Source organism: Arvicanthis niloticus, chromosome 23, assembly GCF_011762505.2.
Source record: "Arvicanthis niloticus isolate mArvNil1 chromosome 23, mArvNil1.pat.X, whole genome shotgun sequence".
NCBI classification, from domain to species: domain Eukaryota; kingdom Metazoa; phylum Chordata; class Mammalia; order Rodentia; family Muridae; genus Arvicanthis; species Arvicanthis niloticus.
In genome coordinates this window covers 3,683,785-3,706,753 of record NC_133430.1, presented here as the reverse complement: position 1 = coordinate 3,706,753, position 22,969 = coordinate 3,683,785, and the positions used below count along the sequence as shown (strand labels likewise).

At 42.0% G+C, this 22,969-nt stretch overlaps 1 protein-coding gene and 1 long non-coding RNA gene across 3 annotated transcripts; one reads left to right on the top strand and one right to left on the bottom strand.

Moving 5' to 3' along the window:
• Positions 1-1,148: 1,148 nt before the first annotated feature.
• LOC143436690 (uncharacterized) lies at positions 1,149-18,744 on the top strand. Of its 2 annotated transcripts, XM_076920950.1 has the most exons (4): positions 1,149-1,354; positions 9,695-9,821; positions 10,673-10,738; positions 14,196-18,744. In XM_076920950.1, the coding sequence occupies exons 1-4, from the start codon at positions 1,166-1,168 to the stop codon at positions 15,845-15,847; spliced, it is 2,034 nt and encodes a 677-aa protein (XP_076777065.1). In that variant the 5' UTR covers positions 1,149-1,165; the 3' UTR covers positions 15,848-18,744. The 2 variants fall into 2 exon arrangements, with proteins under 2 accessions (XP_076777065.1, XP_076777066.1); XM_076920951.1 differs by lacking the exon at positions 10,673-10,738 and having other exon boundaries at positions 14,196-15,900.
• On the bottom strand, positions 11,153-21,588 carry LOC143436691 (uncharacterized). The gene is made up of 2 exons (XR_013106542.1): positions 21,401-21,588; positions 11,153-11,315 (listed from the first exon to the last, which is right to left on the bottom strand). It is a non-coding gene; the product is annotated as an uncharacterized LOC143436691 (long non-coding RNA).
• Positions 21,589-22,969: the final 1,381 nt, after the last annotated feature.

Below are 22,969 nucleotides of genomic sequence, written 5' to 3'. Positions count from 1 at the left end.
AGATCAGGGAGCCTGTAGGGGTCTGACCTAGGTCCTCTGCATATCGGTTACTGTTGAGTAGCTTGTCTTCTTGATGGTATGTACCTAGTCTTATTGTAGCCTGTTATGCAGTGTTTGGTTCCTGGGAGGTCTGCTCTTCTTCTCTGAGGAGGCTGGGCAAATCTAGGGGAGAAGGGAGATGGAAGGGGCACTACCATGGGGATGTAAAATATATGAATAAAGAATAAACAAAATAAAAACAAATCTAAAAAATAAAAGCACTGACTAAAGAAAGAAAGAAGGAAAGAGAGAAAGAAAGAAAGAAAGAAAGAAAGAAAGAAAGAAAGAAAGAAAGACAGCAAACAGCATCCTACAGCAGTTAATATTCCCATTACAATTACAAGAGAATTTAGGACCAAAGACATCAACCCTTTCTACTTCTAAATCATCCTTCCAGCCATAGTCTATAAATGGATCATCAATTACTAAATTCTCTGCTAATATATTGACAAGTGTCATTAATCTTGAAGATCCTTGATAACTGTCCCATTAGAAACTGTGTTATATGGAATAAAATCTTCAAGCAACCATAACACAATCATTTCCCTTTTCTACTAGCATTACACGATCCTGCTCTCCCAAACCATTTGTAGCATCTGTATGATGCTTCCTTTTCTTAAACTAGTGTCACCGGGGAAAGAGGGGTCTCCTTCCAAGCCGGTTACGGGGGAAGGGTGCATCCTCGCTGGCCCCTGAGCGTGTTAACGCCTGTTTGGCACTCGGGTATGAAGCGGGGTCTAGCACACACAGATCTTTTAATTTCTTAAAGTGAACACTAGAATGGTTTAAACTGAACCTCTCGCTTGTTTGTACTGGACAATGCTGACTTAGGAAATATCTCAAAACCCAGGCAGGAGAACCGAGTCCAGAAAAGTTCTAGGAAATGGAAAAACAATTGTCGTTATGTTCTCTGACTTGTGGACCGTATGTGCACACATGTACAAGGAAAACGCAGAAAGAAAAGCCACAGGTCTCCCTGGAAACTAAATCCTCAGAAGCCCGCCTCCCAAACAGTTTCAACGTAGACCTTGCCCTTCAGACCTCATTCGGCCGTGGGTTGGTGCTATCTGGTGTCAATCAAGTCCAGGAGGGCGGGGCAGGGGTGGTGGCAGTCACTTTGGTGAAAATGTGTTGGCTGAGAGCCCGCCAATCAAGCGCACAGCAGCGAAAGGGCGGGCCCTGGCGATCTCGCGAGCCCACACCCCGTCCACGACCTTTGTGTTGGAAAAATGTGAGCGTGGTTTCCAGCTTTTGGACGCCCCGGTGGCCCTTACGAAATCACGGGTGCTGGGGATGCAGCGGAGCCATGGAGATGGTGAGCGATGCTCGCGAGGCCGCGCGGGGGGCTGGGGAGGCGGGAGGCTGCGCGGACCTGGCGTCCTCGGGTGCCCCGGAAGGGAGGAGCCGAGCAGACACTGATTTTGCTTCCAGTCCTTTCCCCTGCAGCGGCCTCTCTGTGTGCAGCCAGCAGACTGCAGGAGATGGCCCGAAGGAGCGTCAGAAAACCGTCTCCACGGCGGAGCTTCCTGCGGGACGTGGGCTGCCCGCTCTTCCTCCTCCTCCCAGAGTTTTCCCATCTCCCACTTGCGCCTTGTAGATGTGACGGAAATGGGAGGTCAGATCCGAAATCCTTTTCAAACCCAGCCTGCAAGTAAAATAGGTGTGCCATTCCCAAACAGTGTCAATTGATGGGTCACCGTGGTGTCAGTTTCAGTCAGACAGCTTTTGGCATCGTTTTTCTTCAGATTTGATGAATGGCACTTTATTATTGGTTCTTAAGGTTTTTGTGTCGGTGTATATTAATTATACATCCTAGTGAGTTTCTTTATGACATTTTCATACATGCATATGTATTTTGAACATAGCCTCCGATATTTCTCTCCTGCCCCATTCTCCCAGTATAACCCCCCTGCTTTCCTAGCTGACAAAAGTCTATCTTTTCATGAACCAGGGAACTTATTTACCGAGGGGTTAGTTACAGGAGCCTGGGCATCTAATTAGTGGCAACAACAGACCAGAAAATAATCTCTCAACCACTTATCAACTGTTCACTGCTCCTCAGGGAGGGGTGAGGCAAGGAAGTATTCTTAGGTCCAGTCTTTTGCAGGTCTGCGAATTTAATCACATCTGTTGACATTTTGGATGCAAGGGCTATGTCATTTTGTAGGAATTTGTCTTTTGTTTTTTTAACAGTTCCCCCCTTTCAACTGAAACCCTGGTTTTTGTTTGTTTCTTTCTTTAAGTCGTTTCTTTTGATTTAATTTTTGTACTTTATTCTTTGTCTTCTAAGCCACAGATACCTTCACACGATATTTTTGGATTTACTTTTCCCCTTACGTGATGCCCACGCTCTGTGCTTTAGTGACTTCCTGCACCTGGGCCTGACACCGTTGTCCACAACTGCTATGTGTTTGTCTAGCACATAGTGACCACTGTGCCCTCTCCTTAGACAATAGCCTGAGCTGTGAGGAGCAGCCTGCCCTGAGCCTGGTAGACTTTGACCTATGAAGCCCTTTTGTTGTACGCATGTCTTAGTGGCTAAGAACAGTACTGAAGTCAACATGGTGGTGTAGCCATTTTTTCAACGCTATGGCTTCGATCCCTTAGTGACTGCTACGTTAAATGGTCGTTCTGCTTCACGTTTTTAAAAACAGCCGCACTGAATTTATAGTTTAAACAGTTCTGGCCGAGGTTTCCTTTTGAACACACCAGTGGTTACTGGAATACTTTTTTTTTTTCTAAATTCTCCTCTCATATTTCATTCCATCTGCAGCTTCCCCTCCTCCCAGCCCGCCCCCACATTCCCTCCCAGATCCACTCCTCCCTTGAGGAAAGAGCAGGCCTCCCAGGAGTATCAACTGAACAGGACATAATAAGTTACAGTAAGACTAGACAGATGTCAGGGCTGGACCAAGGCAACTCAATAGGAGGAAGAGGGTCCCAAAAGATTCAGAGACAGACCCTGCTCCCACTGTTAGTTCTGCAAGAACAGCAAGCTACACAACCATAACAAATACACAGAGAACCTACGTCAGACCTTTATAGGCTCCCTGATGGTCCCTTCAGTCTTTGTGAGCCCCTGTGAGCTCTGATCAGTTGATTTTTGTGGTTCATTGGACACTTATTCATAATGCTGGCCTGGCACCTGCTGGCTGTGTGTTGAATTACTGATTCAAGTTCTTAGAATCCATATTGTCAGGTAGCCATTGGTTGAATGAGCTGTGAAACTTTATCCTGGAGTAAACAGCACTTGGTGCTTCTTAGAGTTGTAGCCCATAGAAAAATTCTCCATCCAGTTAAGCATGCGCTCAGCTGCCCCTTCTCCCAGAGCCTGGAGGTTCAGGATGTAGTCCAATGGAAGGTGTTAATTTGGCTCCTTCACTACAGACAAACTCTTTCCAGGAAGAATAGGTAGACCCGGAGTCGGGTGGTATGAGCAGCTTGAGGAGAGAGCTTGAGGAGAGGGCCTGGAGAGTATGCAGGTCACATTCAGGCTTCCAGAAGCCCATTTATGAGTAAGGCACAGGAAAGTTAGAACTCAAGGCATGTCTAGTCTACGTGTGAGACCTCATCTCAAAGCAATACAGACACAACTCCACAAAGTTGGCAGTGAGGTGCTTGACCCAGTAGGCTCAGGGAGCTGTGGGCGGGGAGGGGGGAGGGGGTTAGGGAGGGAGGGAGAGAAGAAGCATTCAGATGTCTAGTACAAGAGCTGACTTAACACAGATCAGGGGTCTGAATCACAGACAAGTGTGTCCTTTCTTCACTTACACCCCAAAGCCTTTGTTTTGTTTTTTTGTTTTGTTTTTTTTGTTGTTTTGTTTTGTTTTTTTGTTATTATCTTTACATTTCAGATGTTATCCCCTTACAGCATTCCCATCACCACCCAGGAACCTCCTATCCCGTCCTCCCTCCTCCTGCTTCTATGAGGATGTGCCCCTACCTACCCCCTCAATCCCACCTCCCCCCCTTGAATCCCCCCACACACACACTTGGTGTTGGTCCTTCATGGGACAAAGGATCTCCTCTCCAAAGCCTTTTGCTTTAAAACCTACAAACTTTGTTACGTTTCTTTCCCTTGGCAGATGTGAGCATAAGTGTAATCAGTCTCATTAGGGTACAGTGATCATTGTAAAACGGGAGTTCCACTGAACCTGCCTTTGAAAACCAGAGAATTCGTTGGGTTTGCCTGTGGGAACATGGGTAACTGCAAAACTGCAAAACTGCAAAGCTGAGAAGTTTTATCCCATAAAGTGTGTCCAGACCATGAAGGCTGTATCATGGCATCCCACTTTAAATTAACCTTTTCACTCCTGCATTTTCTAGCATCTTCCATGGTCTCGTGCAGGTGGAACGCAGAGTCCCAGAATCAAGTCCCATGATGCCCCCATCTCATTCTGTCTCTTAGGGATATGAACAGCCACGTTGTCTTTGTGATAGACCTGATGATTACTGTGCTTCTTTGCTTTTTTCTTGTCGTGCCTTCTACCAGGTTAACTTAGTCTTGGCTATCTCTGTCCTGTATTATGATCGTAGAAGAGATAATTGTTTTATACCGTGAGGAAAAAGCTACATAATGCCCTCTGGCCTTTACCACTCATGTGGATTTTGCATAAGATGTGTGTGCTCCAGGAGCCATGGGCTTGCCCAGCAGCTCTCGGGGACTTTATTGTTAGCCTGCTGGCTTGTGCTTCTCAGTTCAAGATTCTTGAATTTTTCCATCAGCTTCAGAGTCACAGTCAGTTCTGTATACTGTTCATGGTGTGGCCTGGGGCTGACGTCAGAGGAAGAACTGACTGTTACCTGAGAGCAGCAGTGGAGAACTTGCCAGCAAGGGAAGAGGACGTAGCTGAAGCAGAGTGTAGGCTTTCTCTGTAGATTTTAAGTCTGGAGGACTCCTTTCTGGTTACATCTGTCTTTGTGTGATAGGGGTCTTGACAGCCAACAGTGTTTGCAAACTGTATGTGTGTTATGTATCTTATATATAAAAAGGATTCTGTTGTCGGTATAGCCATCATCTGAGCCATGTTCTGATCTAGGCCTACAGGTCTGTGAAGAACTGAAGAAGCACTAATAAAATGTCTGTTCACTTGAGAATGTACCATGTGTGTGAGGGGTTGGTCTTGATATCCATTGTAGGAGCCAACTTAGTGAACTGGAAGCTTTCTGAGTATCTCCTGCGTATTCCAGTGAAACCCTACGAATTGAGTCTCCTCTCCCTGTGTCATGAAAGTGGTTTGCCAGAAACGTGAATGGACACATTTCCAAAACTGAATACTTTTACAAAGTAAGCTAGCTTATTAGCTGCTATCTACCAAGCAGTCAGATACTCCTTGACAGCTGCCAACTGGCAATTACAGATTCTTTTATTATAATATGCATTACCATTATAAGTGTGTGTGTGTGTGTGTGTGTACAATGGTTACAGAGGGTTAATGATTTCAGAGTTCAAAGGGGCCTGAGTGCAGCCAGAAACAAAAAGCTGATACCTATTAAAAGGCCACTGCAGGTGGAGATGTTAGCAGCTGTGGGGTGTACACAGGAAGCAGTTTCATGCTGGTTCTTGTAGCAAGAGGAGGAATTCTTTTCAGAGACCTCTACTCCGGTAAAGCTGGGATCCTTTATCACAGAGAGGAATTTCAGGATGAGCTAGTATGTACCAGACTTGAAGTTTGTTGGGAAGAGGTTATAACATAGATTTGAGCATGAGGTTAATAGAAACACGTTCCCAGAAAGGGGACGATACACCCAGTATGGTTGTAGACTTCTTCACACTCTGTAACAATGGCCTTACAGTAAACAATTATTTTTAAGATTCCAGTGCATTCTGAAGTTGCATCTCAAAAAGTTGCTGAAGGACTTGAATAAGATCATAGGCCTGTTCCCATTCTGCACAGATAACATAGCTTATGAGGAGTGCATGAATAATTAGTGTTTTTAATGCAAACAGCAGTTAATAGTGTTTTGTTTACTTCTCAGAAAATGTGTGGGAAAGGACTAAGGCCATAATTGGAGACTGGGTATATTTGGGTCTTAAGCATTGTTTATTGGTGTTTCAATATTTAATTTGAAATATTCTGTATATAAAAGGAACTTTGTCTCTATGAAAGCGGCTTTCACAGCAGATTCTGTTCGGTTGTAATTTGTGACTTTTATCTGAGTCGACATCAAGCAGGCTCCAGGGTGAGAGGCTCCTTTTGCCCTCATTGTTCCCTCAGTTTCCCCCATCTCGCTGGCCTGTCCAGCTTGGTATCAGTGAACCCAGTGTTAGAACTGCTGGGGAAACACAGGAGCCCTGCCATGAATATACAGCTCCTTCTTACTAAGGAGCGGAACCATTCACAAGAGAGACCATAGAAAATGAAGCCCAGGGAAGATCTGGGACTCTGATGACTCCTTGTCACATATACCTGGCGGTCATGTGCTCTTATGACGGATTCCAGGTGAGCACGTGTTAATGCTGTTGGTGGATCTGGACTTCTAAATTACCTCCCCAGGCCCGGCTCTCACTACAGGTCACCGTCCGTCTACCTTATTAAACTGATAGTTGAGAACCTTGTTCCTTGTATGAACAGGGATTAGGTTTTTGCCTCCTTGTGTTTGGTGCACAGATGAGCCACAGAGTCATTTTGCTTTTTTCACTCAAAATGGAGCCACACAAGGCAAGAAACTAGGAAGCCTTTATTTTACACATCATACTGTGACTTAGACCAGCTTGGCGTTCATACCTTGCCTCAAGACTGCAGAAACCTCACTTCCTAAAGTAACAGGTCTCGTGGACCAACTCACCTCCTGATCATGTACAATATACGCATTACTTTAAGTAACCTTGGCTTTTCTAGGCTGATCCATGCAGAGAGGCTTCTGTTTTTCCTCCCCTCCTCTTTTCTTTCCTGACCTTCCTCTTTTTAGAATTCTCTGTGTGTGTGTGTGTCTGTCTGTGTGTGTGCCTCTCTGTGTGTCTGTGTGTGTGTGTCTCTGTGTGTGTGTGCATGTGTGTGTCTGTGTGTGTGTGTGTGTGTCTGTGTCTCCAGAGTTGTTATTGAGTACTTTGCAGAGTGTCAGATTTAAGGCAAAACCACCGTCCCTCCACGCACGTTCTCACAGTTTCTGTTGGTGGTAATTCAGAATGTTTCTAAAAAGCGGTGAAGGTGAATTTGATCGTCACAGGTTTTTTTTACTTCTCAGCTTATTTTGCATTATTTGGGGTCCTTTATGAGAGTTCATGATTAATATGGATAAGCATAAATGAGTAAATTTCAGCCCCTGAGAACTGTACCTTTCAGGAATAAAGTTAAACATTTTGATATACGTGGATAAAAATGAGACCTCTGTGGCATCTACCTTTAGTGTCCATTTTCTGATATGGTGACCGAAGGCATAATGATACATGGGTGTAAGTGACAAGTCTGTGATGAATTCTCATCATAGGTATCATCTAAGAAACAGGCCTTTGTTCATCTCACTTCAAGAATAATGGACATTTTCACTACCAACCTTGAACTAAACATGTCATTTTCCAGGTGTATTTCATGTTTAGTTCTGAAACAAATCAACTAAGAAGGTTTAAGATGTGTCCAGCCTCCTAAAAGACATCATCATCAAGACGGTTCATGTAATAGAACTGCTTAGTTAATTTATTAAATAAATTACCAAAAAAGAATATTTTCAAGTTGTTTACCTAAACTGTAAACCTTTTGTACTGGGCCACATTCATAGTTGTCCTGCCTCTAAACGTGGTCCATGGATGGATCACACCCAGATGCCACAAAAAGAGTATGTGTCACAGACAGCTTCTGGAAGGTGCTCCTTGTTCATGGGTAACACCGGGTGCAGGTCTTTTCCTTCCATCAGCTTATCTGAAAACACAGACTGTTCAAATTGTATTTAAGACAAACTTATGTTTGATGTCATTGACAGTGCCATTCTTGGTTTTCTCCCTAGTTGTCTAGGAGTTGACTTTATATTTCCACAAATGATGTTTATTGAATTATTTGCTATCACACAACAAGGAAATGTTATATTCTCTGAAAAGGGTGAGATAGCATCCTCTTCACTTTCAGGAATGAGATGTAAATGCTCCCGAAGTTTATTGCTTTAAACACCCGAGTATTTTGTGATTTGTTCCAACACTGAATATTGTCATGTAAAACTGTGAACATACCTAGGAAGCAAAAGTCTGATATTCAGGACTTCAAGCTAAAGAATCTCAGGGATGAAAAACAAGGAGATTCCTAGGAGAGCGTGTGTCTGGTTAGAGGCTGTGGAACCTCATATTCTGAACTTGCAAACATTTGTTTCTCTACTTTTCTTACTTCTGGTTAGTATGGTTTCGTTTGTTTCTTTGTTGTTATTTTAAGCTACTTCCTCTTCTGTGATGAAATAGACAGACATTGTGCAGTAAATTTTCACTTTATTCCAGCTCAGTATCACATATACACAATGTTTTATCATTCTTATTTTTAGCCAAAGAAACAAATCTATTTCCAAGTATGTTCAAATTAAACCTTATAATACAAAACAATTAGTGACTAAAAGGCTGCAGCTCTGCTTGTACCTTGACATCCTTAAATACAATCTCAGTGGTATATTAGATATAATATATATATTCTTAAATAGAATATGATTCATGTTTGCACTGTTGGCTTCTGTAGAGTTATGAGTGGCCTTCAATTTATTCCACCTACCAACTGCTGGGATTAAAAGTATGTGTCCCCCACGTCTGGATTAAGCATACAGAGAGGTCAGCCCCTGTCTCTGTGTGTGTGTGTGTCAGAGAAAGAGAGAAAGAGACAGAGAAACAGATTTTTAATCTGTCCTCAGGAGGAGCCCAGGGCCTTATGTACTGTCGATCACTGGGAAATATATGTATGCACAGCCATAGTGTATTGTTTATAACTACTATTTTTATTTTTACAAATACAATATAAATATTATCTGATCAGCTTTGCAGCCTTTTTCATATATTTCCATTCCCAACCTCATGTGAAGACTGCTTGAAGTTTGTTTTAGTTTCTTAACTTTATGTTTCTTAAAATCTTAATACTGGACCAGGTGCATTTTGGTTTGAACCTAGGTTTGACCATTCTCCTTTTTTTTTTTTTTTTTTTTTGACAAAATAATGTAGGAAAGAAAAACATATAAAATCGTTCCCATGAAAAGATTGTTCTTGCTGTACTTCCTGTTATAAGATTATAAAATGCATGATCACTTTAAAAATCAAATTGTACCTCATGGCTGCTAATGAAGAGGCCCTGGACACCGACGTCAGCATTACTACTGAGCTGTGTCCTCTGAAACTCCGACTCAGGTCCACAACGCCTGAATGAGAATCAGCCTCCGTCTGTGCGGCTTTCCTGTCTCATTTCTTCTGTTCTGCGGTAGATAGTGTTTCCTGTTAGTTTATACAGTGCGTATTTTGATGGTAGTGCTTTGCCATCTTAAAGTCATGCAGTTGTCACATTTACACCGGTTTGATGGGCAGTGTGTCCTATTTACTCGGGTAAGGTGTGATAGAATATTAGCACGCTATAAAAAGCCCCCTTGCCGAACAGTTTCAGCTGCCCGGGTCATCCCCGTTGTAGCTCTCTCTTCCCGTCAGCTGACACGGAACTCTGACGGCGTGGTATTGATTTGTGTCCGTTTTATATTTCAGGAGCAGCTGACCTTCCGCGACGTGGCCGTCGACTTCTCTGCGGATGAGTGGGAATGCCTGGAGCCTGCGCAGCAGAGGCTGTACAGGGACGTGATGGTGGAGAACTACGGAAACCTGGTCTCCGTGGGTGAGGACGGCGTCCCTGCAGAGCTCCCAACACGCCGCCGCCTTTCCTTTCAAAAACTTCGCTGTAGCCCGTGCTTCCCGTAGCCAGTACAAACTTGAGCTTTAAAGAACGGCTGCGGGATCCCTGGCGTACATAAACCGTGTTCCCGTTTATACGTCAGTGGTGACTGCAGCGATTCTGTGGCACAGAGCCACATTCTGATCTCCGTACTAAAGTCTAGTTTCTCCTCTTCCGCTTTGATTTGACCCAGTTAGAGGCGGAGCTCAGCACTTGCAAATTGAACATGTTGTCTTCTGTGTCTTCTGAGAAATCAGTTTATACCAGTGTTGTTCTTGAATCCCGTACCGAATCTCCTCTGTTGAGCACAGCACTGAGACTCAGTTGTTACAGGGGCAACCGTAGTATGGGTCGTGTCCTTTTTTTGATAACTAAGTTTTAACAGTCTCTTAAGTCATATCTGGTTTCCTGTCTAGAAACACACAAAAGAGCATTGGGATGTATAATGACCAAAGACAGTGTTTCCAGCTGGGTGCGTGGGTAGGTGGGACCAAATGAAGCAGTGGCAGTGCTGCCGGGTGGGTAGGACTGAGTGAAGCGGAGTTCTCAGGTGAGAAGGGCATAGATCCAGGAGCACGCTACAGTGTCGTGTAATACTGCACTGCATACATACTCCAGATTATCTTTACCTGCGGTTGTCAGGGAGTGGGTTGCTCTCACTTTGCTGTTACGAATAATGCTGCAGTTAACCTTAAGGAGAAATATCTCTTCATTTGGCCATCACCATGTATTTATTGTGACACTCTTTGGTACTGACTCCTCTTCCATGGTTGATGTCCATTATTTCATTATAGTCAGAAATGAACTTCAGAACTCTCCCGGCTGTTGGGACTTGTCTTGTGTCCTGCCGGATAATGCAGGTTGGTGTTTGTTTGTGTCTGTAAACCTGATTGTTTATAGTATTTTTCAGGACTTGTTTCCTGAAGTACTCTGACCAGTTTTGGTTTACAATATGAAACATGGGGATGTGGAGTTAGTATTATTCTGGTTCTTTCAATATCTCACTTCAAATCTCAGTGCTTATATCGTGTTTCTGAGCAATGGGAAGTGTATTGTAATGCGTTGATTGCAATTACACTCTCCTAGAAAAATGGCCATTTGTCTTTGTCTTTGCTATAGTTTCTATGACTTTGATAAAACACCATTACCTAAAGCAGCCTGGGGAAGGAAGGGTTTCAGCGGACAGTTCCACACTACAGTATGTCACTGAGGGAAGTCAGAGCAAGAACTCAACAGGGCAGGGACGAGGAGACAGGAAAGGCCCGTGCAGTGTACAGCTTCCTGGCTTGCTCCTCTTGCCTGCAGGACCACCAGCAATGGGCAGGGCTCTCCCACGTCAGTCACCGGGCATGAGAATGCTCCCTGTGCTTAGTCACAAGCCAGTCTTACGGAGCTGTTTCTCAGTTGATGTTCCCTCTCCTCAGAAGACTCTACCTTCTGTCGAGTTGATACAAAAGGGAAAGAAATGTCAGTGTGCTTATTTTCTTTCATTAGAGTTTCTAACTTAAATTGTATCTTATTTTCACATCTTTTTTTTTCTGAAAGTGTGTTTTTTTATACCATAATTATGGCCATATCAGTTCTCTTTGGACCCTTACTTCATGATTTTTAGCATACCTGAATCCTTACATCTTAAAGAGTCTCCTATGATACAGCATAATTTTCCCTTTTTTTTTTTTTTTTTTTTTTTTTTTTTTTTTGTTTGCACTGACAATGTAATCTGCAGTCCATACAAATTTTCTTTACACTTACACTTCTCTTTCCTGTGATCCTATTGATCACACAGCTGTTTTGTTCGGAGTGTGTCAGTGTATATTGACAGGTTTATAATTAAGCTTTTGCTTTTGTCTTTTAAATTCTCTTTAGAAATTAAAAGTGTATTGTGCATCCTCCTAAGCCCATGGAATTTCATTTCTCTGTGTTTGGTTTTCCACGGAGCTTTTCAGTTTTATTATTTGTGTTGCCTCGCGGTACTAGGGCAGTCTAGTGGTGGTGGTCATTTACAGTGTGTACCCTTGAATGCCTGCATTTTTCCTTGACCTAGAAGAGTGGGCTGGCTGGGTGCAGAATGTTTTAGACTTTGTTCCTTCAGTAGGTTCACTGTGTCCTCCATCTTATGTCTGGATTGCAGTGCTTCCTTTAAGAGCTCTGCTGAGATCATGCCAGAGCATCGTAGAGAGAGGCCACATCACTTTAACTCCTCTCAAGGTTACCTTTGTGACTTGAGTCTAATGCACAGGTCATTTTTACTTCCTGTCTCTCAGCATGTAGCAACTAATTAAAGTGCTTAAATTCTGGTGTTTTCTTCATCATATTCCTAGACTTCTACCATTATTTCATAATAAGTTCATCACGTATTGTATTTGCTTATAACTGTTTATTTCTTTGTCCATATTCTCATTTTCTTGATTTTAGTATTTTGTCATCTATTGTCTTTCAGATGGTTTTTTTCTGGGTATATAATTCATGTAATCAGTTTTTGAATGGTGAATTTGTAGTATTTTTCATGTTCTTCCCACTGAGTCAGTCATCTCTGTCTACTGCATTAACATTCATTGATGTTCATCCGTTAAAAAAGTATCAGCAGCAGATTATAACAGGCGTGGGGGAGACGCATGGAGGCACCTTAAAAACTGAACGTGCATTTGTTCCCGCAAAGCCCAACAGTAGTAAATCACTCTGTCGATAAGGCCACCAGTAGAGTGTTTAATGCGGCGTGGTTTGTATTAGCTAAAATAAAAGTTCATGTCAGTCCAAATGCATAAATGATTCAGGGGTTTAAAAAGAGCTTAGTGTTTAAGCTGCTCTTGCTGAGGACCAGTGTGGGGTCCCAGTACCCACACTGAGCAGCTCACAGCTGCCTGTCACCCTAGTTCCAGGGGGATCTGATGCCTCTGTTATTCACAGGCATCTACACTAACATACACACACTTACACACCTCTGGAAATAATTTTAAAAAACACATTTTAAAAAGATTGTGTAGTCCGTATGCACAGTGGATTAATATTCAGCAATATAAAAGAAAATCAAAATCACCTAGTTTTATGCAGCCTGGGTAAAAGTGCTAGACATAATATGAAATCAGTCAGACACAGGAAGTGAGCATCCTAGTGTGCAGTCTGTAAAGTTAATCTCAGAAATGGAAAGTGAGTGCAGGTGGGTACGTGACCAGCGACTGTCAGCTTGGGGGATTGCTGAAGAGGTAGTGTGTAAAGATGAATATTGCTAAAATAAGCATAAGGCTGCTAGACTATAGCTTTATTAAAGAGCGAGACTTAACTGAAAAAAAAAACAGGATGGGCATGAGAACATTCAGAATTTCACAGATCATGAGAGTATATTTAATATATATGTCTTGAAATACTAGAGAAATTGATGGTAAGTGTTTAAGTACAGAAATTATTATTATATGAAATGATAATGTGTTAAGTAGATACAGTCATTCCTGTATAAATATATAATTAAAAATAGCATGTTGTACATGATAAATAGATTAAGTTAATTTTTAAATGAAATTAACAAACAGTAGTGATTTGTTTTATATTCAGGAAATTACTTTTTTTTTCTCTCTACAGGATGTTTTCATTCATGCTTTTGATTATTGAGGACTCCAAAACCTGTCCTTGGGAGACAAACCTGTTTTATGGAGTTTTGTGTCCTTATTCAAAATTCATTTGCTAACATAGGCTCTCTCCCTGGTGACAGTTTGGGGTGCCAAAATAGTATTTGCCTTTGGTCTCTGTTTTACAAAACTGTCATGTAAAATATACTTGGTAACTCCTACTACCTGTCATTGTAGACAATCAGGTATCAGACCAAAAAAGAAGTCCTCTGTCTCATTTTTTTTTTTCCTGATGGGGATGGAGATTTGAATTTTCCTAATTAGCTATGCTATATAGAGAAAAGAAGACCTGTGTTTGACAAAAGTAACAAACTCCACTTCTGCTACAGTGAGGCTCCTTGGCTTTATGCTTACCTGGGATGCTGTGATTCCTTACCTGGCTATGGGAGGGTGTATATGTTTAATTTTGTCATTAAGGTGTTTTGTTGTTGTTTTGGTTTTTTTTATTGTTTCTTGGTTGTTTGTTTCAGCGTGGTTTGATTTGATTGGGGGGGGTTGTTGTTTTGGTTGGATTTTTTGTTTGTTTTGTTTTGTTTATTAAGTTAACTTTTAACCTTTGCTACTGTGATTTCTCTAGCTGTTTCAATATGGAACTCCAAGTATTCTATTCTAGTATAACTTCACATGTGTTCATAAACTTGTTATCACTAGTATCTATTAAGTTAACTTGTTTCTTTTTATTTCTTTATTTCAGCTCTTTCTCATCATTGTACCCAGAACTTTTCTCCAGAACAGATCCTAAAATATTCTTTCACAAAAGTGACTCGTGGAAGTCGCGGTCTTAAGAGTTTACCCTTAAGGGAAGGTTGTGCAAATGTAGATGAGAACAGAGGAACAGCAGCCAACCGTGGTAGACGTAAGCAGTGCCTGCTCACAAGCAACACCAAAGGTGTCATTGACAACAGAGAACAAGAACAGAAAACAGCTCTGAAAAAGACTCGTGCTAGGCCAGATTCTTTTGATGAGCTATTTGTCTATAACTGTAAATATCCACAGGAAACTTTTCAGCATGACTTAACTTTAATAGAAAGTTTGGAAGATCTGATAGATAGATTAATGTTTCACTCAAACAATTCCATAGACAAAGAACTAAAAAACAAGGGACTGATCTCTAAAAGTGATCAAGTCGAGTCTTCCTATCCTGAAAGATCCTTACTCTTCAGTCAGCAAATAGCTGTCTCCTGTGGCCAGAAGCACAATTCTGATGATTGCGGATTGCCTGCTACTGATCCATTATTGCATAGCCAAAGTCGAGATGCAGATGTTTGGGAAACCCCTTACATGTGTACGGAAACTAGCAAAGATTTCAGTACTGGAGCTTTACCAAATAATTGCAATGATGTGATGATCCTGGAGAAATCTGGCCAGCGTAACAAAGTACATAATGACTTTGACCATTGCTTGAGTCCCAACAAACAACCATGTACTCTTCCAAAACAGCTTTTCAATTGTGATAATTTCTTTACTCAGTGTTCAAAGCTTACCATCCATCAGTGTAACTATATTCAAGATAATTGTTACAAGAGTATAGATTGTGACACAATGTTTAATAAAACTTTAAAGGTTACTAAGCATAGAATTCAGCATTCCCAGAAATCCTATAAATGTAATGAGTGTGGCAAAGCCTTTAAATATTGCTCAAGTTACAGAAAACACAGAATAATTCATACAGGAGAGAAACCTTACAAATGTAAGTTGTGTGGAAAATGCTTTACCCAGTGTGCAAGCCTCAAGAAACATCAGAGAATCCACACTGGAGAGAAGCCCTACAGATGTGAAGAATGTGGCAGAAGCTTTAACCACTACTCAATTCTTGGTCAGCACCAGAGGATTCACACAGGAGAGAAACCCTACAAGTGTAAGCAGTGTGGGAAGTCCTTTACTCAGTGTTCCAGCCTTCAGAAACACCAAGTAATCCACACTGGAGAGAAGCCCTACAGATGTGCAGAATGTGGCAAGTCCTTTACCCAAAACTCAACCCTTAGTCAGCACCAGAGAATTCATACTGGAGAGAAACCTTACAGATGTGAACAGTGTGGAAAGGCCTTTACTCAGTGTTCGAGCCTTAGAAAGCACGAGAGAATTCACACTGGGGAGAAACCCTACAAATGTGAAGAATGTGGCAGAGCCTTTAACTGCCGTTCATCTTTTACTAAACACAAGAGAATTCACACCGGAGAGAAACCTTACAAATGTAAAGACTGTGACAAAGCTTTTATCCACTGCACCAACCTTATTCAACACAGGAGAATCCATACAGGAGAGAAACCATACAAATGTAATGAATGTGGGAAATCTTTTAGTCAGTGTTCAAACCTTAGAAAACATGAGAGAATTCACACATGAGTAAAACTAACAAATGTAAAGAATCTAGTAAATCTTTTATTCGTAGTCAAAAACTTGTGTAATGTCCTATAATTCAACTGGGGTGAGTCCTACAGAAGCAGTGAATGTAACAAAGTCTGAGTCACTATCAGAGAATTAATTCTTCCTGGGGAGAAACCCTACAAATCTGAATAATACCAAATTCTTAAGGTATCTTTACCAGACACCACAGAATTCACTTTAAAAAGAAACACACGGGCTGGTGAGATGGCTCAGTGGTTAAGAGCACTGACTGCTCTTCCGGAGGTCATGAGTTCAAATCCCAGCAACCACATGGTGGCTCACAACCATCTGTAATGAGATCTGATGCCCTCTTATGGGGTGTCTGAAGACAGCAACAGTGTACTTACATATAATAAATAAATAGTTTTAAAAAAAAAACACAAAAAAAAATTTAATGTAGAAAAATTTAATTGTTTACCATAAAACTTTGAATTCATACATGAGACAAAAACTGGCAATTGTGCAGAGGCAGACAGTTCTTTATAGCTCTTCAGCTTTTATTAAACAAATTCACACCCCAGACAAACCCTACAACTGTAGAAACTGAAAAAGTGACAGGCTTTTACCATTTGCACACTTTAACACCAGAGTTGGTCTGGAATGAAACACTGCAAACATAACTGTTTCAAAGCCTTTGCATCAGGCACAAAGCTTTGTAAAGACAGCATAGTAAAAATTTCAATTTTGTCCCAAGTGCACAACTCAAAGAACAGTACAATATTTATGTTCTGTGCAAGCATAAGAAGTGTAATAGAGCCTTTGGTCAATATATAGGCTCTTAGTATAATTGATAATAGAAGTCTACAAGTAAAAGTATTCTAAAATTATTCTGGTAGAAATTAGCTCTTAAAGCTCTCATGGAATACTATCAACAGCTCCCTCTCAAAACCTAGGATTGTATCACGAATTAAAAGTTTCTAAATATGTTTATGAAAATGAGAAAGCACCATTTTTACATGCGTATATCAGAAGAACAAGACTCATTTATAACAAGTGCTTATAAAGGGGTTTTTTCCTTATCCAAGAGAAAGTGCTAGATAACAAATATTACTAATTCATTCCTGGACACTGATAGGATTCTACTAATCATTCACTCCCAGGATCTTCAAGTGATTTTCCTAAATGGGCATGATGTGGCAGCCTGAAAGGTTTTACAGTGTTTGTCAACGGAGACTGCCACCTTCCCAGGATGGGAGGGAGAAAAATACCCTTGAGGTTCTCATGCAGTGCCACCCTCTAATTGTGGCCAGCCCTGATACAGGCATACCCTTGCTGAACATCCAGTCCCTGTTACACACAGTAAACACCACACCAAGAATGAAAGCAATACAGAGGTCCTGGTGTTTCTTGAACAGACCGAAGGGTGGTACCAGCACAGCAGCACAATATAGAGTCATTGCTGCTGCTACCATCTGAAGTCAGCCAGCCTGGTGGAACACAGGCTCAGTCCACTGCCAAATAAGAATATGACTGCTCTGGGGTTGGTCCCACCTGCAAGATTCACTACTAAACCAGGAGGGCATACCACAGGGTCCACAAGGGAAGGATGCCAGGGCTGCATATGCACCTGAGATTAGCCCAGGTAGTTTTGCATAGGTGAAAGGAGGAACTTGTCTGAAGTGCAAAAAGCCACCTGCTTGAAAAAGCGTCAACTGACCTTTTCTCACAGCACGCGGCAAGGTGTCAGCGTTGCTAATTTTTCCATCTAGGTAGGAGTGGAGACACAGGTACATGGAGGGGAGGGTCAGACAGTCATCTAAATCCTGATGAATGGTATGCAGGATCTGGCTAGGTTAGGTGAAGAGGTTGGATGTGGAATTAGATGTGTCTATATGTAAGGATAAGGCTACAAGGGTCCTGACCTGAGCCTCAAGGTTTGTGGCATCCCAAGTGGTGCTTAGTCTATGTTGAGACACTGGATGGGAGACCATAGAAGGTGGGGTACATGAAAGGCAGTAAGGCAGAGTGAGCCAGGCTTACCCTGGTGAAGAGTTTGTAGGATCTGGTTGACCAAAGAAGTTGGATGTAACACGGGGAGGGAATATAGTTGGGGAGTAAGTAGCAGGAGTCCTCCAGGCTTTGAAGTTTTGTGACTTAGAGCACTTCCTGCCTGCCCCACCCCCTGCTTCCTGAGTGTTGAGCCAGCTTCCGGCTCCTGGTGCTCCGTCCCTGACAAAGCAGACTACACCTCTGAAATTATTTCTCCCTTAAGTTGTTTGTATCTGGGAATTGTATCACAGCAACAGAAAGTAACAAGGTCCTCAGTTCAAGCATCCAGAACAAACAGTTCAAAGACATTTGCCTTTGTAACAAAAAAGTTTTCAGTATTCATAAATATGAATTACATTCATGATAAATGAAGTGCAGGTGGGCTCAACCCTTTAAAGTTGCAAAGCTCGAGAACTTTCCTTGCATGGGTTGGCAGGGTGGGTAGAGTCCTCTGCCTCTGATTCATGTTAATTAGAATTTAGCTGAAACTAGGAATTGAATCCGTTAGCCTCGGTTCTAACAGGGATGTGTGCTTGGGAGGCATTTTTTATTGCTTTCTCTGCCATCAGAAACAAGACAATGTAGGAAATCATTGGAAGGGCTAGGAGTATGAAACGGTCTCATTTAGGTGTGGAGGTTGGTCTTTGTTTTTGTTTTGTTGTGTAAGTGTGGCATGTGTGTGTGTATACGCATTGAGCATGTGTGTGGCACCCACAGAAGTTGAAAGGGACTGTTCTATACCTTGGAACTGAACTTGCAGATCATTGTGCTGTGTGAGTGCTGGGAATCTTCTGAAAGCAACAAATGCTCTTAACTACTGAGCCATCTCCCCAGCCTCTATGTTTTTGAATAAAGTGTTGCTTGTTGATTTGTTCCTGGTGATGTTACTGAGGGCCATAGTTTACCAACAGAGGTTTCGTTGTTCTCATCTTGACATTCAACACATTTAATCTTATTTTTTTCATGACAAGAAAAAAGTTTAAATGTGAAATTGAATAAGTGAGAACACAGCATTTTTGTATTCATGAGACATGGTGTGTTTGAGCAAATATCTTAGCGTCAATATCCAGAAAGAACAAAAAATGAGGAGAACAAAATAGTTATAGCTATTTTTCACTTGGGCAAAATATGTATGATGTTTTGTGGGTTTTGTACTAACGTGTCATTGGACACATTAATGAGGATAGATTGGCAGCTCCACACATGTATGTGTGCATTGTATAGTCCTGCAGCCAACTCTAAAGTATATGAGAGAAACATTCAAGTCGGGTTATATGACTCAACTTATAGATATCGTTTATAATAAAGTATATGAGAGAAACATTCAAGTCCTCCATACTTGGAATCTCCAACAATAAACTAACAGTTGTGTTGTTGCTGGGAAAAGACCAGTTGAGGAGGTGAATTCTGATTCGTGGCTGTGGTGCTGCAAATGCAGGATATTAAAAGTTGGCCTCGGGCTGGAGAGATGGCTCAGTGGTTAAGAGCATTGACTGCTCTTCCAGAGGTCCTGAGTTCAATTCCCAGCAACCACATGGTGGCTCACAACCATCTGTAATGGGATCCAGTGCCCTCTTCTGGTGTGTCAGAAGACAGCAATAGTGCACTTATACATAAAATAAATAAATCCTTTAAAAAAATAAATAAAAGTTGGCCTCTCTGTGGTCCAAGTTTTATAGTAAGTCATACTGCTATGAAAGCTAAAGAAAGGCAAAATTAAATTTGTCTAAGAAGTCAATTTGAAACTGTTATGTTGTTGGCTACGAACATTCCAAGACTTGGGTTCTGATATTTCACATGAGAGCCAATGATAACAATCTGAAAGGTTTTTCTATATAAAATATGAATCTCATGTGCCGATGAGTTTTCTGAGTGGTTCACATTAACGCAGGAAGGGCCTGCCTGGTACACACTACATGCTCTGTTGTTGGTTTGTATTACTTGTCTAACTTTATTTTCTAGCATTTAACCATTTGTTTTTATGAGACCAAATCAGAGTGGTTGAAGAAAGTTGAAAATATTTTTGGAGAGTGGCAGCAAGGTAGATATGGAAAAAGTATCCACATGGCAAGTAAATAAAATGTCTAAAATTGTAAGCAAATCTGAGTAAGACCAAATTGTTGGAAGAATACGCTTTATTTGTAACTTCTGTACTTGCTGCTTTTCTGTTGCTGTGCTAAAGCACTGACCTCACACCTTTTAAAAGTTTACTACAGCTTATAGGCGCAGAGGGTTAGAGTCAACACTGGCAGGGATAGCATAGTAGCAGTTGGCAAGCATAGGAAGCCAGGAGCTCATGTCGAGCTATAAACACAAAGCAGAGAGATTGAGTTCTGAAAGCCAGCTCCAAATGGCAGGCTTCCTCACGCATAGATGTACCTCCTATACCTCCAACAAACGATGCCACCAGCTGGGGACCAATTATTTAAATATGGGAGCTTTTGGAGGACATTTTTATTCAAACATAAACACTCTACTCCCATGAGCTGCTGTTGGTATCATGATGAAAAATGTGGCATTTAGTCCAACTCCCAAGATCCCCATAGTCTTTAAGTCTCTTCTGAGACTCAAGATTTTACTTCATTGTAGACATACTGTCAAAACAAAAACCTCACAAGTTAAATACTTCCAATATATAATACTACAGGATATGTATTACCATTCCAGATGGAAAGAATTCGGGCATCATAGGGAAATAATGGACAGAAGCAAGATTGGAATCCAGCAGAGCAATCGCTAAATCCTATTGCTCCATACTTGGGACTTTAATTTCAAAGAGCTCAGGTAGCTTCAACCTCCATTCTACTGCCTGCGACATACATCTCCGTCCTGAGCTCCTGACAGACATCTCATGGTTCTGCCCTGTCTCACGTCCCAGGGTCTCCAGTACAACCCTGACTTCACTTATACAACTTTATACAATGGCATCTCACAGCCTCTTGAAGACTCAGGGACTTCACACAGACTCCCTTTCGCCTGGCTTCAGCGGCTCTCTGAAATCATGGAGAAAGAATCCATGAACCCTTCACTTGTGCATCTTTCCTGCCTTTAAAGACAGCAGTATGTAGGAAACACTGCCAGGTGGTACAGCCAGCTTGGGAAGAATCTTGCCCCTCTTCAGTCACATTGGCAGAAGTGGTTTTTACTCAGTTGCTTTTCAGGAGCAGAAGATGCTTTAGCCCAGTGGTTCTCAACCTTCTTAATGCTATGACCCTTTAATACAGTTCCTCGTGTTGTGCTGACCCCCAACTATGAAATTATTTCAATCCTACTTCATAACTATAATTCTGCTACTGCTATCAATTGTGATATAAATATCTGATATTCAGTATATCTGGCATGTAAACCCTATGGAAGGTAGTTTGGCTCTGAAAGGGGTCACAACCCACAGGTTGAGATCTGCTGCCTTAGGGTGCCTTTCACATATTCGAAGCTTAGCTGAGTGGGCTCTCGACCTGAGCACACATTTTTCTATTTGGACCTGTAGAGCAGGATGCCTCTCCATGAAGGTTCTAATCTTACCTCCTTACACACGTGCTCTGGCTGCAACCTTAAGTTTCTGGTGCTCTTTTTATCTTCAGAATGTATGTTCTTATTTTTTGAGTGCTGCTTCCTCTTTTTCATTGTAGACCTGCGTATCCGTCATTCATAACAGCCATGCCACAGATTCAATAGTCTGCCACCTGGAAATTGCATCCACCACGGAAATTAGTCCATTACTTTTTGATTCACCCTAAGGCAAGTCCTTAGGAGGACACAGAGTAACCAGATTCTTTGCCAAGACAATCATAGATGGCCTCTAGCCAAGTTTTTAAAATAGTTTCTTTCCTCTGAAACTTTTTGATAAGCCTCTAAAGTCAGTATCGCTCTATAAATTTACTGTCTTTCGGGCTCCCACTAAAATATCTATTTAAACTCTGCTTACAGCTTACAGTGTTCAACTGCTTTCTCATCCAAGGGTCCAAAGTCTTCCATGTTCCTTTAAAAACCCTACATGGGCGGTTCCTCACAGCGGCAGCTCACTCTCTGGTAACAAATTCTACACCTGTTACTTTCATTGTGATAAAACACCATGGCCAAGACAACTTGCAGAAGAGTTGGTGTTAACAAAATCAACTTGCTCATGCTATTCCCAGCTACCTATCTCTACCCGTGGTTGTGTCTTATGTGAGCTTGCTTCTACTGTTCCAACATCACGCCTATTCCACTGCTGACATGTGCCATGAGAGGCATGAATCCCAAAGCTCTGAAACCATAAACTTCAAATAAACTCTTCTATCAGTTGCCTTTATTAAGGAATTTAATCAGCCGGGTGGTGGTGGCGCACACCTTTAATCCCAGCACTTGGGAGGCAGAAGCAGGCGGATTTCTGAGTTCGAGGCCAGCCTGGTCTACAGAGTGAGTTCCAGGACAGCCAGGGCTACACAGAGAAACCCTGTCTCAAAAAAAAACAACAACAACAAAAAAACAAACAAACAAAAAAAAAAAACAAAAAAAAAAAAAAGGAATTTTATCACAGTAATAGAAAAGTAACTAAGAAAGAAGTTGGTGCCAGGAAGTAAGCTATTGCTATGACTGGCCTGAGCATAATGGCTTTTGGAGGAATTCGGGAACCGGTGGCTGGGATGCAGAGAAGTCCTCCATGACAGCAACACGACGGCAGACCCCAATAACACGGGAAAGTCCCTGGGTTTCCAAAACGGCTTTATTGTCATGGCGGATGGTAGTTGAATTTGAATGTGCGTCCCCCACCCCAAAACTCAGGGCAGATCTGAGTTAAATAGGGAAGGGGAAAGAGGAGGGTCTGAGAAAAGGAATAGGTAATTGGCTACGCCCTCTGGCCTTTAGGTAACTCATTAATATGGAAATCTCTCTAGGGCTGAGGCCTGTAGTCACACCCTCTACCTGTGCCCTCTACCTGTGCTCTTCGGGAGGGTCTGCATTGTCCTTAAGTGACTGAACGGTGCAGGTTACTGGAGATCTAGACTGAGTGTCAGGACCCTTGGTTCTGGGGCGTGGCCGAAACCTGCCATTGCCCCATTGGGTTCGGGGTTCAAGGCCTACACCACACCAAAAGCCAAGACACCCTAC

Bases quoted from the DNA above. Each gene is read 5' to 3' on its own strand.
- LOC143436690 (XM_076920950.1), top strand. From the start codon at position 1,166: ATGTGTTGGCTGAGAGCCCGCCAATCAAGCGCACAGCAGCGAAAGGGC. The intron at 9,822-10,672 runs GTGAGGACGGCG...ATTTCATTATAG, and splicing joins CGGAAACCTGGTCTCCGTGG to TCAGAAATGAACTTCAGAAC. The intron at 10,739-14,195 runs GTTGGTGTTTGT...TCTTTATTTCAG, and splicing joins TGTCCTGCCGGATAATGCAG to CTCTTTCTCATCATTGTACC.